This window comes from Magnolia sinica, chromosome 14 (assembly GCF_029962835.1).
Source record: "Magnolia sinica isolate HGM2019 chromosome 14, MsV1, whole genome shotgun sequence".
Taxonomy (NCBI): domain Eukaryota; kingdom Viridiplantae; phylum Streptophyta; class Magnoliopsida; order Magnoliales; family Magnoliaceae; genus Magnolia; species Magnolia sinica.
Window position 1 is genome coordinate 17,596,432 of NC_080586.1, and position 19,813 is coordinate 17,616,244.

General features: G+C 38.5%; 1 protein-coding gene across 3 annotated transcripts in view; it reads right to left on the reverse strand.

Annotated features, from left to right (window-relative positions):
* LOC131224805 (protein LOW PSII ACCUMULATION 1, chloroplastic) overlaps positions 1 to 18,972 on the reverse strand; it is a 28,413-nt gene extending 9,441 nt beyond the window's left edge. For all 3 annotated transcript variants that reach the window (XR_009161185.1, XR_009161184.1, XM_058220206.1), the window contains exons 1-2: positions 18,717 to 18,972; positions 2,458 to 2,561 (exon numbers count right to left, since the gene is read on the reverse strand). Coding sequence is in view for 1 of the 3 variants with exons in the window: in XM_058220206.1 (XP_058076189.1) it covers positions 2,458 to 2,561; positions 18,717 to 18,929 (317 nt within the window). In the remaining 2 variants the exon portion in view is untranslated. The remainder of the gene's footprint in view (positions 1 to 2,457; positions 2,562 to 18,716) is intronic.
* Between the last annotated feature and the right edge of the window lie 841 nt (positions 18,973 to 19,813).

The following is a 19,813-nucleotide window of genomic DNA, read 5'->3' on the forward strand; positions in this document are numbered from 1 at the left end:
GTTCAGCTTGTGGAAAGAAGTAGACAGTTTCCCAATGTAACTTTGCAGGCCATTTTTGGGAACTCTGAAGCCATTTATGTTGTGGGTATCCATAGGCTGCCGAAGTTTTGCTTAAAACCAAACATGAAATGATGTTGTGCATTATTCTATGTTTTCTGAAGTTGACTTGACAAGGTCAGTCTTGATGTTGATGAGTGTCCTTTTCTTTTTTCTCTTAAAAATATGGTCTTGTATGTCAATATTTCGAGCCACCTCCAAAATAGAAGAAAGATGGAAGTTACATTTCACAGGCTCAGAACATAGAAGCCATAAAAAATAGATCAAATTTAACCCCAAATGTTGGACTACCAGACCGATCGATAAACTGCTGAAGAAGGAAACAACCTCCACTATGGTTAATAGCTGTAGATCTGACCAGAGCATTTGATTCTAGTGTTACCTAGGTTACATGGGCATGGATACGGGCATCAAGATCAGAGACAGGTATAGAGGATCGGATTCACTGAACCCTGAACAGTAGGATTGTGAGATTCGACAATCCCTGACAAAGAGGGCTGTCAATGGGTACCTGGACTCAACATGATTCTAATGGGTTTGGGTCCCACTTGTTGGACCCATTAATAAATTGCATTGGCTTCGGGTATATCACCTTTTGGATGCAATTAAAAACCAGGTGTAGTCAAGACCAGGTCAGGTCCATGTGAAGGACCCAGTTAAAGTCGGGCTGGGTCACATCCAGTTAGTTTTAATAGTAAAATTAAGTAATTTATATATGTGTGCGTACATCGATTATACTAGCAAACAAAAAAAAAAAAAAAGGTTTCCTAAGCAACACACATCTAAGAGAGTCTGTTTACACAACATGCATGTGTCAAAGTGGCACATGTGTGTGATACAATACATTCATCGAGTGGGCTCAACCATGTAAATGTTCTTTTTGTCCCCGAACCCAACTCAAAACCTAGGGCTAAAGACCTCATGGGTACCCGAAAACGACCGGATCCAGGTCCAGCCCTTCAAGAACAAGACGGGAACCCAAAAGAACCTGGACTCAGCAAGACCCTAACCCGGTTAGCCCAGGTACCCAACTCGTTGGCAGCCATACTGACAAATAGGGATTGATTCGGCATATATTTATTTACTCATATATTTATAAATGAAAATAAATAAGATAACAGAGTTCCCATTCCAGTAAAGCATGGGGTAATTGCTCGTTCAGAAGTTTGAATTTTTCAATCAATTATATGATGCCAAGGCTTACTTCTTATCTACAATCGCGCCATCCTGGAGGTATATATCCCAGATGTACATTCATTTGATCTTCTATACTTTTGTATGAGTATCATCTTTCTCAATGGCTCTCTGTTGGAGTATCATGTTATTCCTCCCTTTTAAAATTCAGTGGTTGAGAGAAACAAGGTAACAATATTAAATTTTATTGATTATTTCCTTTTTGAATGGAGGAGTAGGCTTATTAGCTATTCTAAAAATAAATAGATGAATAAAGGAAGACAACAACAAGCATCTGGCATGTGGCAAACATTTAAATTTTATCAATAAAACATTCAAAGTTTTAAATATTTTATTAAACTGAGAGAGAGCCTATCTCAAAGAGTTGGGACAGGGCTATGGTGGTGGTGATCACTACAGTTGAAGAGAGAGAGGAGTAATTTCATCTTTTATAAAGGTGATTTTCCTTTCTAAAGAGTGATTCTGTAAGAAAAATAAGGGTAATTTATGTAAATTCAAAGTAGAATTTTATTCTTGGCCTTCTCTAATACAAAGAATCTTCTTAAGAAGTGTCTGGTGAGAGGATTCCATGTAAGGTGTCTAAACTTTTGTGTTCGTCTAACAGAACAATACTAATTGTTGCATTCACAAGAATCCATATAACATGGGTTCTAACAAGTTCCTAGCTAGTGGTTAGAGGTAGAAATTTCCTCATGTAATTTATATGCAGTTTTTAGTGCAATTTCACTTTCATTTTGTTTCTTTCTAATTATTTAGTTGCCAGAAATTCTCCACCAGATCTCTCCATGTTTGTCTGCAGGCCACCTCACCATACAAGGAGGATATGACATCTTTAAACCTAACCCTAGAGTTTCTCAAAAGGATGCCCAAGTTCATGAAAAGTACCATATTGGCATGGTGAACATATTAGGGTAAAGTTTGCCCTACCAAAGTAGGCAAATCTTCATAAACACCCAAGTTTAAGAATCAAGCCACACTTTCTTAACAATTATAATTTGGAGTTAAAGATTGGCGGCATCACAAAAGTGAAAACTTCAAAATCAATAGCGTGAAACCCAAGTGAGTAAAATCAATAGTTTGAAACCCAAGTGAGAAAACTCAATTGTTTGAAACCCAAGGAAGAAAGGTGGGTAAAATAGGTGCAATTTCTTATGGCAAAAAAAAAAAAAAAAAAAAAGCAATAAAGCAGAAAGCTGAGATGCCTACCTGTATGCATGGCAGCAAGCTTTGTTATATAGTGCAGCTTGGGCTTCAACTGGGTTTGGATCTAAAGCAAGTGCAGTTTCGAACTGAGAAAGAGCATCTTTTACCTGTCACTTCACCAACACACAAGATGAGCACACCCATCATCTAAGCTAATTACTAGTAGTTATGAGTATTGGATATGTGTTCATCAGGGGATTGAAAAATCTTGGCATGAAAGTTCCTCAGAAGAATTTCAACTTCATTAAATTGAAGTGAAGATCTCAGTAGTTTCTTTTTCTTCTTTTGAATTAAATCTTCTCCCACCAGAAAAAGGGTAGACCCGTTTTATGTAATTTGTAGAGAACTACAAACAGAAAAAGGTGATGAGATTCAAAACAAAAATTGCGAATAGTTCATTTCTAATAAATGGCAATGATTTGTTTTATCCATCAATCATTTATTGATCTGTTTCAAATATGCTTGGGATGTGTTTGGTAGTAGGATGAAAAATGTATTGTGGTAGGAACATCTAAAACTGGTGCAGTTCATAAAAGTTTTTAATATTAAGGCTTGCCTGTCAAAAGACAAGAAAAAAAAAAAAATAGAATAGTGCAATTGCCAGCTAAATATTACAAAAGCAAAAGGAAAAAAAAAAAGTGTAATGTTTGCACCTTTGCAGTAGATGATCTACACTCATAACCTCCTATGGAACAAACCCTCATCTATGATTTTTTATGTTATTTCACAGTTGATAGAATCACTGAAGCCTTTTAAAATCACCTTGTAAGTTGGTTTGAGATTGTTATCTCTTGAGCTAGTGGGAGATTTAGCTTGTTCTCACTTCCAATGGTAGAGAAATGATAAAAGAGTTCTCTTTGAAAAGCCAGGATAAATCTTGCAAAGATGTTAATCCTCTTACTAGAAAATGCCTCTAAACGTAGCTACCCCAGGAAAAAAAAAAAGAAGAAAGAAATAAAGAAAACTTGCCCAATCCTTCAAAAGCAACTACCAACATAAAAATAGCAAAGCCTTTGTAAGAGAATATGTTAACATGTTAGCTGCCTCCCTCCTTTCTGACTTGTCATGTTTCTATGTTCTCGAATAATCTACAGAAGACCACGTCAATTTGCTTGGGACACTCCTATCCAATTCCACACTCTACTTGATTCAATCATGCATCTGATTTGGGAAAACAGTAACAAAATGAACTAATCAAGCAAACAATGTTTTCTCTAACTTATCAATTCAAACTCCTCGGATGTGCAATGGCTGAAGAATATCAAAAACAGGATAAATATGCCCATCGATAATCAATAGTTTCAAGCACCATCATTCGATGCTACTTCAAAGACCCAAGTGAAATCTCGATCGATTTTGCCATGAAATCGTCACAGTAGAAGAACAGTTGCAGTGTTGCAGTTACATTATGTATCATAGATGATTCCAAAAACGAGGATTCAAGAGAGCAAAAGACGCTTGATGTTTGAAACCTAAATAATGCTTCATGCAATCAAAATCAATGCAAGCAATGTATGATCAGAAACACCCATTTCGTGAAGCATCCATTTCAGAAGAAATTGGATTGAAAAATCAAGGAAGAATAAAGAAAAGACATGGCTGCACACTTGATGGAAAATGGATTGATATTGGACGTTAAAACTACAGTTCTCCTAATGAATAAGAAGAATGGAGAGAATCATAACCATCGACTTCATGAAGGATTAATTTGATGAAATTGGATTGAAAAAGCAAACAAATAGTTAAAAACGGCTGTCAATGTTATTGCACATGGATTAAATGTTCGATCGGATTTATACTTGGCTCCATGAATATGATTAAAATGATAGTAACTTTAACCACCCATTTTGTTAATATCGAGATTTGGGCAAAACAAATGATGAAAGTATCATTTGTTTTAGGGTTCAGAAAATCCAGCAAATGGTAAAAAGAGTGCCTACCCCTTTCTTTCTTTCTTTCTTTCTTGTTTTTTTAAAGATAAGCTGAGTGCAAACCCAAGACCTGAATGTTCAAATTCACAATCTACCATTGAGCCTACCCATTTCAAAGGAAGTATTAAATTTTGGAAATAAAATTGCCATTTTGTTACTATTAAAGTAATAATTGCAATGAATTAGTACATTAGCCATTGAATTCTGTAAAATCAAACAAATGATAAAAATTATGGCTACCCACCTCATGACACATCAGTTAGATGTTGAAAATCAAGATAACAACTTGTGGAAAGAATGAAAATATCTAATAGCAACAACTGTATCCACCTTTTTTTCTGAAAGATTGAAGAAAATGTTGGATTTCAGATTTATACTTGTGATTTCATGAAGGATAAAACACTTCCCTTCTTTTTCTTTTTCTTTTTCCTTTTTTGTTCTTTTTTTTTCTTTTTTTTGAAGCGCAGCGATTTTATTAGATAAGAGGCCAAAGCCTGAAAGAATACAATATACATTAAAAAGATGAAAATGAAGAAACTATCCTACAGCTTTAAAAGCATTCACCCATTCCATTACTTTCGATTTAACCCTATTGAATGCATCCACCACCCAGCTGCTATGATTCCAAAAACATCTATTGTTCCTTTGCTCTCACAGAGTCCAAATTCCAGCCAATAATGATATTTTCCATTTTGCCTTCCCTTTCTTCCCTATACCTCCCTCATGACATGCCCTAAAAAAGCTTTCAATGGATCCTGACATGACCCAGGATATTCTGAACACTTCGAAAAACCTTGTCCCATACTTGTTTAGTAAAAGAGCAATGAAGAAAAAGATGACCAACCGTCTCCTCATTTTGCATGCACATCAAACATACGTTCAGTATCACCATCCTTCTCTTGCAAAGATTATCTACCATGAGCACCTTATTTCTGTCCACTAGCCATGTTAGAGTTACCACTTTAGGAGCCCTATAATGACAAATCAAAGCTGTATGGCTAATTTGACTATCCGATGAAGACCCAGAAATGAAGTTATAAAACAATTTGACCAAGAATTTGCAGTATTTTTCTCTAATCCACACCATAGACCCCCGCTCCCATGCCAATGACATTATCTTTTGAAGCAATTCCAATAATTTGAGCATCTCTTCTTCTTCATACTCCAATTTCCATCAGATTCGTTCACATGAAGGGGTTCAAATCACCTCATTCCCTAATGATGAGTAACAATGAGCAACCAAAAATTTGAATCCGACGATATTCTAGTAAACCTAGGAAAAAGTTCTTAAAGTGATTTATCTCCCATCCAAACATCTTCCCAAAAATGAATTCTCTCTCCATCCCCCAAAGACACAAAATAAACCAGAAGATTAGACATAGCCACCTTTATCAATGTCAAACTTCCCCCTAAGGACAACTGCCTTCTTTTCCAGCTCAATAGTTTCCTTTCAAACCTTTTCACCACTTTATCCCACAAGTATTTAGCCAATTTCCCTATGCATAATGGAAGGCCTAAATAGGGTCGAAGGAAAAGAGCCCGACCGACAACCAAAGATTTTTACATATTCATACACCTCTTCTTTAGATAAATGAACCCCCAACAATTCTCATTTACTTACATTTACCCTTAGAGTGGATATTGCCTTGAAACATGCAACAATCTTCCAACACTTCGAAAAACCTTGTCCCATACTTGTTTAGTAAAAGAGCAATGAAGAAAAAGATGACCAACCGTCTCCTCATTTTGCATGCACATCAAACATACGTTCAGTATCACCATCCTTCTCTTGCAAAGATTATCTACCATGAGCACCTTATTTCTGTCCACTAGCCATGTTAGAGTTACCACTTTAGGAGCCCTATAATGACAAATCAAAGCTGTATGGCTAATTTGACTATCCGATGAAGACCCAGAAATGAAGTTATAAAACAATTTGACCAAGAATTTGCAGTATTTTTCTCTAATCCACACCATAGACCCCTGCTCCCATGCCAATGACATTATCTTTTGAAGCAATTCCAATAATTTGAGCATCTCTTCTTCTTCATACTCCAATTTCCAACAGATTCGTTCACATGAAGGGGTTCAAATCACCTCATTCCCTAATGATGAGTAACAATGAGCAACCAAAATATTTGAATCCGACGATATTCTAGTAAACCTAGGAAAAAGTTCTTAAAGTGATTCATCTCCCATCCAAACATCTTCCCAAAAACGAATTCTCCCTCCATCCCCCAAAGACACAAAATAAACCAGAAGATTAGACATAGCCACCTTTATCAACGTCAAACTTCCCCCTAAGGACAACTGCCTTCTTTTCCAGCTCAATAGTTTCCTTTCAAACCTTTTCACCACTTTATCCCACAAGTATTTAGCCAATTTCCCTATGCATAATGGAAGGCCTAAATAGGGTCGAAGGAAAAGAGCCCAACCGACAGCCAAAGATTTTTTCATATTCATACACCTCTTCTTTAGATAAATGAACCCACCCCCAACAATTCTCATTTACTTATATTTACCCTTAGAGTGGATATTGCCTTGAAACATGCAACAATCTTCCTTAAATTATCCACCTTTTTTGCATCTACATCACATAATAGAATCGTATTATCCACTTAATGTAAAAGTGACACTTGAAATGTTGACTAATCCACCTTAAAAAAACTTCTATAAGATCTACTTTCATGTATCATTCTACTTAGTGCCTCCATTACTACTACGAATAGATATAGAGATAGTGGACCCCCTTGTCTCAAACCCCTTAATGCTAAAAAGTAATATTTCGGAGATCCATCTACCAAAACTCAAAATTTAGCCAACTTGACATAGGTCTGCATCCAACCTCTCCAGTTTTTACCATACCCCAAACAATCTAACATATAATCGAGGAAATCCCAACCCAATCATATGCCTTTTCTATATTCAGATTACAAACAATCATTTATTTCTTTGCTTTGTGACGTGACGTGAATCAATAACTTCATGTGCAATCATTGTATTGTCCACTATTTGTCGTCCTATCACAAAAGCCCCTTTGTGATTTTGAGATCACTCCAAACAAAACTTCCCAAAATCTTGTAGCCAATATCTTCGCTTATATTTATACAAACTTCCAAGCAAATTGATCGGTCTAAAATCCCACAAACTTTCCGCTCCTTTTTTTGGGATTGAAGCAATAAACATAGAACCCAACTCAATCAATATTTTACATTAGTCATGAAAATTGTTGTTAGTGGCAATCAAGTCATCTTTTATCATTTTCCAAAATTCCTTTTTTTTTTAAAGTACGGGGAAACCATCCGTACCAGGAGCCCTATCCTTCTCTAATTCGTCAACTGGGCACTTAATTTCCTCTACCAAAAATGGCTTTTCCAAAGAAAAAGCCCCCACACTTGGAATCATATCAAAGAAAAGATTGTCTAATTTCGGTCTAGACCAATCTTCGACCGAGATTCCTATAAAATTCCCCTATAGCTGCACGCACCTTTCCTTTTTCCCTCAACCCTCACTCCCTCCACTTCTACCCTTAATTTTGCATGGTAATGTTTTCGTTCCCTTCCTTGAGCCAATTTGCTTTAGATCTCTATCTCCATTTTATTTCATCCTCCCTTGACATTGAATATATTTAGCATTATAAACCTCTCGCCATGCCATTTCCTTTTCCGACAATTCCTCCTCCTCTTTGGTCTCTATGGCTTGAATTTCTTGTAACAGTGCAAATATCTCCACCTCTCGACTGCCTAGTACCTCTTTCCTCCACTCAACAATTTCCTGTTTTAGACCTTGGAGCTTTGAAATAAAGAGCAACCTGCATAGATTGTACCACAAGTGATGACCACCAATTTTGTATCAAATCCTTGAAACCTGCATAGCTTGTACCAGAACTTTAAACCATGCCAATTCGAAGTTGAAAGGGCACAAACCCCAATTTTCCTCTTCCACCTCTAAAACTATTGGGCAATGATCAAACACCTATCTTAGAAGACCACTTTGATGCACAAACAGGAATTTCTCTCCCCATTCTAAAGAAATAAATAATCAGTCCAACTTTGACTTCGCTATCTTTTTTTGGCCATTTGTCCACATGAATTTTACTTCTCCCATAGGAAAGTCCACCATATCATTTTTCACAATCTAGTTTGAGAAATCCTTCATAGTTCGAGTGAGGTGACCCCCATTGGATTTTTCAAACACAAATCTGACGGTATTGAAATCCCCACACACATCCTAGTAACTGCCACTTTTGACGACACTCATCCAATTCCTCCTAGAACTATTCTGGCCGAGTCAGGTTAATACCCCCTGATGTTCCCTTTGCATCAAAGGCCACCCATTTTTTTGCTTTACCCCTCAAGGTCAAATCCACTAGCTATTAATATATGGAGTACATCTTTATCTCCTGAAAAGCCACCAACTTTACTTTGCATCTTTTACATAAACTCCTGATTTGTCCCTTTTTGTGTGGACACCCCAACCATCTTACATTCCAACTTATTATCTTCATGAATTACATTTTATGCCCCTTCTCACCCTTTCATCACTCTTTGGAGATCACGGCGTGCCGTAAAGGCTGTTACGGGCCCGTAAAGGCCATGAGGTAAAGGTAATGGTGGTCAATGTTGTTAAATCGCATATGCAATCGTACTGTGCGCATATGCGATTGCACAATCGCATGTGCAATCGCATATGCGGTCGTACATTTTTATTTTTATTTTACATTTTTCAAAAAAAAAAAATTTAATCAGAAAAATAAGGATAAATTAAGAAAAAAATGAATAAATTATTATATGTCATTGGCCCTTGCAATACATTTAATTTAAGTAAAATAAAACCAATTACATAATGAATTAAATATTAAGTCATCATTCATCAACAATTCTACATTCTACAATATAGTTAACTTAACATTTAACAAATATGAAATATCAACATTCAACATTCAACACTACATCAACAATCAACATCAACACACTTAGTAAACAAAATGAAGAAGTTATTTATTTATTATTCATCTAATCATATACTATATACATTGATCTATTTGCCATTGTGGCAAATCACCACCATCATCATCATCCGAGTCATCTCCTTCTTTCACAAACACTTCTTCTTCTTCCGCTTATTCATCATCTGTATGTACTAATACTTCATCAACATCTAATGGTGGATCTTCAACCTGATCATTATCACCATCTCTTTCTTCCATCTCTTCAATAGGTTCACGGCTACTACTCGCCCCCTGGCTCCCCCCTGTCATTCGCCTTCGAGTGGTAACTTTACCAGGTGTCGATCCATATACGACATCTTCAACTTGCGCCCATGTCAGGTCCTCTCCAGCAAATACCGGGTCATCCATCTCTACGAGCCACTTATTATCTACATCCAACTCATCTAAGCAGATAGGATCAAAGAAACCAGGCTTTTCCTTCCTAGTTTGGAATCTAGAAAGAGAGTTCAGTTCAATGGATGATGGAGAGCTTGGTTGTCTTGTAACGTCTCTTGAATCTTGATTCTTGAATCCTTGTAGATGTATGTACTTGTCCCTTGATTGAAACTTTAATCTTGAAATAAATATGGATGGAGGAGTGGAGTTTGGAGCTTAGAATTGTGTAAGAGAGAGTATAAGAGAGCAAAATAGAGATAGAAAGAGTTTGAGCTTTGAGTACATGTAGGAGTGCTTAAAATCCCTTTTTATAGAGAAAAAATCACGATTAAAAAAAATAATAATTAAAAAATTCCAACGGTCAGATTTCTGACCGTTGGCAACTATGTGATCGCATACATCGCATATGCGATCGCATATCATCACACATGTGGATATGTGATCGCATATGTGCAATGATTGCGTATGCGATCTGTGCACATGTGTGCGCAAATGCAAATGTGCGATCGCACATGACAACGTTGATGGTGGTAACCGTTACACATTACAAGGTCATAAAGGTTATAATGGTTGTTACCAAAAAAAAATAGACCCGTAAAAGCTGTTACAGCCCTCGTAATAGCCCGTTACACCCCCCGCAATGGTCGAAACAACTCCGAAATGGTCCATTACAGGGTCGATACAACTTTTTGGGATTTTTTTTCAATTAAAAAGAGAAAGAGACCGTAACAATCGTTACAGCCCAGGTAATAACCGTTACACCTCATATCGTAAAGGTAACGATGGTGGCCGTTACGGCCACCGTTACCATAATGGAATACCTTGTTGGAGATGCTCGAGCCTCATAGTTAATTTCCAATGACAATCTCTTCAATTCCGTTACCTGTAAAATGTTTCTACGTCTGATTGTTCTGCATCTCCTTCAATATTTGTCGCCCCCTTTCCTCAATAATTTGAAATAGTGCCATATAATCCTCTTCCTTAGGCCCAAAAGAAACCCCCAGAAGACAACCCAAACGTCCCAATGCATCTTTAACCCAAATCATCCCACGGGCCATTAAAATTTTCCCACCCTACCCATTAATCACCATCTTAGAATTAATTGGAACTAACCTTAGACCGTTTTGACTCCCAGCTTTTGGTTCTTCATATTCCAACATTACCACAACTTCTTGGATGGTGTTCTACTGCATTCTCCACTCTTCCGACATCTTTGATGTCACATTTTCTCCTATTCCTTGAACCTAAAGCAGTCCTACAAAGGCTTGACTTACTACTTCCCCCTGATATAAGACTACAACTTTCTCACATGTTTCTGCTAATTCATAAACTTGCAAAACTTCCTTCTGGTGATAGACCTTGATCGAGCTTGCAAAAGGTATTGCATCGACTCCTCCGTTGTCTTCTAGCATGCATCTTGCATCTTCGCTAGCCCCACCTACTACGGAATTTCCATTTGAAATCTAATTACGGAAATTGTATTTAATTGAGAGGCCTTTGCACACGTGTGAAGGATTTCTATTTCCTTCACACGTGAAGAAAGAAATAAAGTCTCCACACGTGAGTTGTCCTCAACATGTGCAAGAAGCTCTCCTCTATCTTCAAAAACCGTATCGCCACACGCGCTCTCTTTCCCACATTCATCACCAACCCCTACTGCATTTCGCATAAAGATCATTAATGATGCTAACATCATCTACATTTTGAGACACCCTCTCTCTTCTTATTTCAGCACGTACCCCCTACTATTGACCCCTCTCTCCCGCCATCACCGACCTCCTGTATGTATGTTGCCTCTACATTTGATTTCACCCCGCCAACCTCCTCCTGGCCAATCAGCGCCTTCCACGACTCCTACTTTAGGTAAATGTTCCATCAAAGCACCCATCTTGTGATTCGTCATCCTCTGCAATTGGGTCCACCATTGGTGACACATTGAGAAAGCTTCCCTTCCTTCCATAGTACGGTTGATCGTGGTTAATTTCCACATGCACCTTCCCGGGACTGATTTTCAACTCCTTCACTACTCTAATCAAGGCCCGATCTTCTCCAACAACTACTACGATTGTTTTGTGGCACTAGACCTTGCTTCTTCTGTTTTACGCAGATACGAGCAAAACGTAGCCTCTTGTAGCCTTAAAGCAATGGATTAATCCCCACCACCTTTCCAAGACAAGAACCCACTACCTTAAATACTTCACATATCCAAAACTCCAAAGGGAGTTCCCAAATCTGAAACCGGGATTCTTGCCAACCACACGCAAATCAATCCTCCCATCTCGACACCTGTCGGATTATATCGTCTTTGAACAAATTGCAAGCCATAAGGAAGTCCATATTCTCCTGTGGACACGGCGAGACCCACACCTTTGAATCGGTCAAAAGCTTTACCACGCTATCATCTTCTTCCACACTGCAATTCTACAAAAACCATTCTCCTATCCCCCCTCTTCAACGCTCTAGGCCTAATGGAGATTGAGAAACTCCATTTCAAGAACTCCCATGCCTTCTACACGACCATCGGATGAACTTGCACTATCGATCCATCCTTTTGTATCTCTTTCCATACCCATTCCTTTTGTTGTATGTTTTCCTCATCCTCTTTCTTCTCCAGATCTTCCTCTTCTTCTTTCCCTTGGCTAGGGATGCCACCAATTGCATCCTTAAAGGATTTACCTTCCTTCAGCCAACCATCTCCTTCTTTTGATTGTTGAGAAGGAGCTTTCATCCCATTTGTGACACATAAAATCAAATAAGTGGTAAAATAATAGCTACCCATTTCTCAATGCTTGGATCAAATGTTGGAGATCAAACTTGCACTTTACATGGTAAATGTTCAAATCAAAACACTATAATATTTGTAACCACCAGTTTTGTGAAGCCTTTTCTATAAAGAGAATGGATTGAAACTATAACAAATTGGAAACAGTAATGGCCACCCAATACATGGGCATGATCAAAATGTTGACATGATTAAAATGTTGATAAAAAAATATATTACACATTAAAGTGAATAAAAATATCAGAATGGTAATTTGTGAAGCATTGGCTTCGAAGAAATAAAAGGTTTTGAATAGAGAAAGTAACAGCTACCCATTCCATAAGGAATGTATTGAATGTTGGATATTGGAAGTAAATTCCCCATGGCATTTCGTGAAGCATTGATTTCAGAAGAATTCGAGTGTAGAATCAAATAAATGCTAAAGTAAATAAATTGCCCATTTCCTAAGACACATATTAAGGCCGTGTTTGAATTTTGAATGAAATAATTAATTGAATCACCACTAGAGTGAAAATAAGCAAGTTGCAAGTTGCAACTAACTTCCTTAGGCCCTGTTGTGGGGGGGGGGGGGGGGGGTTATTTAATTCAGAAGCATGCAAGCTCGGGATACACATGGGCAGCCCAGACACAAACTCAGTCCTTCCTTGTTGTCTTGCAAGAGAATTCCTTCAAGTTTGGTAAGGCATATGTATGTTCCCTTTTCATAAGACTTACTGCACTTACGAACTGAAAGTGTGAGAGCTAAATGACACCCAAAAGTTGAGTTGTTGTCCCACGCAAGTCCTCTTTCCAATTTCTCTCATATGTTTTAGTTTAATTCTAAATTTTGAATTTAGAAATGAATTCAAAATTGAATTCACTTGTAGTCTGTAGATAAGATTGGGATAGGGCGAGATTGGATGAAACGGGATCAGTGTTGTCATGTGCGATCGCACATTTGCATATGCGATCGCATATGCACATATATGTGGTGGGATCGCATATGCGACAGTGGCATATGTGATCACTGCACATAAGCGATCGCATATGCCACATGTGCCAGCATATGCGATCGCATACAGCATATGCAATCGCATATTGGCCAACGGCCATATTTCTGACCATTTTCTGACCCTTTTTTTTTTTAAATCCTGATTTTTTTTCCTCTATAAAAAAGGATTCTAAGCACTCCTAAATGCATTCAAAGCTCAAACTCTCTCTCTCTATTCTCTATTTTGCTCTTTTACATTCTCTCTTACATATTTCTAAGCACTCGACATTCACTCTTCTCCATCCATATTCCATATTTCTTTCAACTTTCAAGAATCAAGAATCAAGATTAAGATTGAAGTTTCAATCAAGGAAGGAAACATACATCCACATTCAAGAATCAAGATTCAAGAGACATTACTACATCTACAAGACAACCAAGCTCTTCATCCATTGAATTGAACTCTCTTTCTACTTTCTAAGTCAATCAAGGGAACATACACCACTCTCTCTTTCTACCTCTGTTTCTATCTCATTTTCTCTTAGAGTTTCATAATATCCAAGTTCTAAACATCCACACTCTTCTCCATCCATATTCCATATTTTTTTCAACTTTCAAGAATCAAGAATCAAGATTGAGATTGAAGTTTCAATCAAGGAAGGAAACATACATCCACATTCAAGAATCAAGATTCAAGAGACATTACTACATCTACAAGACAACCAAGCTCTTCATCCATTGAATTGAACTCTCTTTCTACTTTCTAAGTCAATCAAGGGAACAGACACCACTCTCTCTCTCTACCTCTCTTTCTATCTCATTTTCTCTTAGAGTTTCATAATATCCAAGTTCTAAGTTTTATAAGTTCTAACAACTTTTATCATTTTTATTTTTTTTAGTTTGTTTGTTACTTTGTTATAAGTTACAACTTACAACTTACAAGTTTGAAGTTACCTACAACTTACAAGTACAACAAGAATTCAAGATCAATACTCGAGTCAAGGGGCAAAGGTGAAGAGAAGACAACTTAGACAAGAAGTGAAGATTGAAGAATTTGGAAGTTGGAACCTCTTTTAAATTTGTAATTTTAATTTTGTTTGTGTCAATCTCTCTCTCTCTCTCTCTCTCTCTCTCTCTCTCTCTCTCTCTCTCTCTTTCTCATTTTCTTTTCCCTCTTCTTCCCCCTTTCTACAAGTGTAACTCAACTCTCTCTCTCTCCCTCTATCTCCTTTTCTACTAGACTACTACTAGTCCACTACTAGTGTAGAGTGTGTAAGTGTGTGTGTAACTCTCTCTCTCTCTCTCTCTCTCTCTCTCTCTCTAGTCTCTTTACTCTTAGATCTTAGTCTCTTACTTTACTTTAGTTTACTTTTTAGTTTTTTTTCTAATTTCTAATTACTTTTTAATTTACTTTCCATTTACTTTAGTTTACACACACCACCATCATAATGTCTTCTTCCCAATCTTCCTCTTTGAAACCCAAGTCGAATGACCCAGGTTGGAAGTATGGGCACTACCGTAGTATTACGGAAAAAACTCACATAATATGTGATTTATGTAGGTATGTGAGTTCCGGTGGCATTGCAAGGCACAAGCAACACCTTGCACATTTACCGGGGTCAAATGCAAAAGCATGTGACAAAATTACTCCACAAATCCGAATGGAGATCATAGAGTATATGAAAAAACAATCAAAAAAGAGATGCGATAGTACCCTACGTCCGGAAGAATATCTGGAACAAGATGCATATGAAGATATAAATGTAATTAATGTAGATGAAGCTAGTCTCACTCCCCGTACTTCGACAGGCCGGTCTAGACCACAAGTACAACCAACAGTCTCGAAAAGAGTCTGAGGGCATAGGCCCATGGATAGATGGTGTAGACCACACCCCGAGGATGTGATCGACCAAAGGGGTAGAGGATCTGGTGATAGACCTTGATCGAGCTTGCAAAAGGTATTGCATCGACTCCTCCGTTGTCTTCTAGCATGCATCTTGCATCTTCGCTAGCCCCACCTACTACGGAATTTCCATTTGAAATCTAATTACGGAAATTGTATTTAATTGAGAGGCCTCTGCACACGTGTGAAGGATTTCTATTTCCTTCACACGTGAAGAAAGAAATAAAGTCTCCACACGTGAGTTGTCCTCAACATGTGCAAGAAGCTCTCCTCTATCTTCAAAAACCGTATCGCCACACGCGCTCTCTTTCCCACATTCATCACCAACCCCTACTGCATTTCGCATAAAGATCACTAATGATGCTAACATCATCTACATTTCGAGACACCCTCTCTCTCTTCTTATTTCAACACATACCCCCTACTATTGACCCCTCTCTCCCGCCATCACCGACCTCCTGTATATATGTCGCCTCTACATTTGATTTCACCCCGCCAACCTCCTCCTGGCCAATTAGCGCCTTCCACGACTCCTACTTTAGGTAAATGTTCCATCGAAGCACCCATCTTGTGATTCGTCATCCTCTGCAATTGGGTCCACCATTGGTGACACATTGAGAAAGCTTCCCTTCCTTCCATAGTACGGTTGATCGTGGTTAATTTCCACATGCACCTTCCCGGGACTGATTTTCAACTCCTTCACTACTCTAATCGAGGCCCGATCTTCTCCGACAACTACTACGATTGTTTTGTGGCACTAGACCTTGCTTCTTCTGTTTTACGCAGATACGAGCAAAACGTAGCATCTTGTAGCCTTAAAGCAATGGATTAATCCCCACCACCTTTCCTAGACAAGAACCCACTACCTTAAATACTTCACATATCCAAAACTCCAAAGGGAGTTCCCAAATCTGAAACCGGGATTCTTCCCAACCACACAAATTAATCCTCCCATCTCGACACCTCTCGGATTATATCGTCTTTGAACAAATAGCAAGCCATAAGGAAGTCCATATTCACCTGTGGACGCGGCGAGACCCACACCTTTGAATCGGTCAAAAGCTTTACCACGCTATCATCTTCTTCCACACTGCAATTCTACAAAAACCATTCTCCTATCCCCCCTCTTCAACGCTCTAGGCCTAATGGAGATTGAGAAACTCCATTTCAAGAACTCCCATGCCTTCTACACGACCATCGGATGAACTTGCACTATCGATCCATCCTTTTGTATCTCTTTCCATACCCATTCCTTTTGTTGTATGTTTTCCTCATCCTCTTTCTTCTCCAGATCTTCCTCTTCTTCTTTCCCTTTGCTAGGGATGCCACCAATTGCATCCTTAAAGGATTTACCTTCCTTCAGCCAACCATCTCCTTCTTTTGATTGTTGAGAAGGAGCTTTCTTCCCACTCGTGACACATAAAATCAAATAAGTGGTAAAATAATAGCTACCCATTTCTCAATGCTTGGATCAAATGTTGGAGATCAAACTTGCACTTCACATGGTAAATGTTCAAATCAAAACACTATAATATTTGTAACCACCAGTTTTGTGAAGCCTTTTCTATAAAGAGAATGGATTGAAACTATAACAAATTGGAAACAGTAATGGCCACCCAATACATGGGCATGATCAAAATGTTGACATGATTAAAATGTTGATAAAAAAATATATTACACATTAAAGTGAATAAAAATATCAGAATGGTAATTTGTGAAGCATTGGCTTCGAAGAAATAAAGGTTTTGAATAGAGAAAGTAACAGCTACCCATTCCATAAGGAATGTATTGAATGTTGGATATTGGAAGTAAATTCCCCATGGCATTTCGTGAAGCATTAATTTTAGAAGAATTCGAGTGTAGAATCAAATAAATGCTAAAGTAAATAAATTGCCCATTTCCTAAGACACATATTAAGGCCGTGTTTGAATTTTGAATGAAATAATTAATTGAATCACCACTAGAGTGAAAATAAGCAAGTTGCAAGTTGCAACTAACTTCCTTAGGCCCTGTTGTGGGGTGTGGGGGGTGTTGTCATTTCATTCAGAAGCATGCAAGCTCGGGATACACATGGGCAGCCCAGACACAAACTCAGTCCTTCCTTGTTGTCTTGCAAGAGAATTCCTTCAAGTTTGGTAAGGCATATGTATGTTCCCTTTTCATAAGACTTACTGCACTTAAGAACTGAAAGTGTGAGAGCTAAATGACACCCAAAAGTTGAGTTGTTGTCCCACGCAAGTCCTCTTTCCAATTTCTCTCATATGTTTTAGTTTAATTCTAAATTTTGAATTTAGAAATGAATTCAAAATTGTGCACACGCATATGCAATCGCACACGATCGCATATGCTATTCGACAACATTAAACAGGATAACTCCCAGCCTCATCCAAACTCCTCCACCCCTTCAAATAGGGATGAGATCCTCATAAGATGAGTAGTTCTGAGTCCAAAGAGAAAATAGGGAGAAAGAGAGTTCAATATCCAATCTATCCATCTGGCCCATCTCTTATACAATCCAAGAAATTGATCGTAATTGGAAGGTCCCAAGATCGCGTAGACCATTGAATCCTGCAGGCACACTCATCCGGGCCATCTTTCAGTATGCAAGGCCCACATGTCCCGATCTAGCACATTCCTAGGCAAAATGTGAGCATACTCCAAAGCCCAAGTTTTCAAATGAGCAGCTATGCTCCAAAATCTCAATCTCTTCAAGTTGGAAGGACTGCAACCACAGATTGAGGTAAGGATTGATGACTCGTTTGAATCGGACGCAACTCATCGAGTCCTATCCAGTTCGGCACCACGAGCAAGCACTGAAAATATGTGGTGATTCAGCCCAACTCAAGCAAGTCACCCCATGACTTGGCCGAGCCACGACTCAACTCAGCAAGGAACAAGTTCGACCCAGTCGCCAAGTCTTAAAACCATGGTCAGAGTGCCACTTCCTAAGTGTGAAAACTAAGGGGAGGCCACAACAATTTGGTCATTTCCTCCACGTTGAACAAATTATCGCAATTAAATTCAACAATACATCCAAACAAGACGAATTGCCCATCCGTTATTTTGCAATGACTTAACAATGTGAAGATTTCATTAATTCCAATCAGCCCGTTTCGCAGAAATGTAGGTTTCTTTTTTTTTCTTTTTCTTTTTTCTTTTTCCTTTTTGAGAAACCGGATCAAAATTAGAACAAATAACGAAATAAAGGACACCCAATCCATAATACATGGCTTGGATGGAAAATTCAGCGGAGAAATGAAAACCGTACACCAAAGAAAGAGCGCGATTACCCGTCCTTTGGAGAAGAGGGAGAGTCCCAAATTGACGCATGATTCCGCAGTTTCGGTGTTTGTTTCTGATGATGGTGTTGAGGATGAAGAAGAAATGAAGAAAATGCGACGAGGATTTTGAGATTTCAAATGGGTTTTGGCGGGAATCCATGTTCTTGGGTGGTGGTGAGAGCAGAGAAATTGGCGGGGTTGGAATGCTGCGAGAGCAGCCATAGCGATTCTGAGATATATGATATATCCACCGTAAACAGCTGCTTTTGGTGGGTGTGTTTTGTCCTTGTTTTTCGAGATTGTTGGTAAGGCCACACGCGTGTAGAGCTCTGTCCATGCACATGCTGGGCTTATGGACCACATGTGCTGGATCCGATCTTTTTATTAGGTGGACTGCGGTGATTGGATCATCTGGATGAAAAGATAGGCCATTTCACTCTCGGTGGGCCATGATGTAAATGGACTGCTGAAATGATTTATAGGCCCTCCAGACCTTTTTTTTGTACGGTGTGGTCCTTCTCAGAAGTGAAACGGCTAATAGTCATTGAGGTTAATTGAGGGACGGATCGGATCCAGCACATATGGACCATATCGGCACCTATGACTGCCTGTGTATTGATAGGGCTCTACACGCGTGTTTGGCAAATTTGGTGGACGCCCCTGCCTCCCTAATAATTTGTCTGGGCAGGGCTCCGTGGGCCCACCGTGAGGTATGGTTTTTGTGCAGGCCGTCCGTCCATTCTTTCCAAATTATTATAGGATAGGAACCCAAAAAATGAGGCAGATCCTAGGCTTAAATGGACCACGCAGTGAGGATTGAATTTCCACCATTAAAAATTTATTATGAGCTGCCAAAGTTATGGATCAATCTGATGTTTGTATTTTTGCACCATCCAAGTTCACATCACCTTATTAGCGGCATGAATAGCTTGGATGGCAAATAAGTATCATGATATCTCCTCGAATTTTATCATGTTGTCTCCTGTCATGTAGTTAATTTGAGCACTCCTTTACCCATATCATAAAATAAGCTGGAAAAAAGAAATATATGAAAAGCATCGGAAAAAACCCATACATAATGCTGGCCCATGAAGGCCCATCCGGCC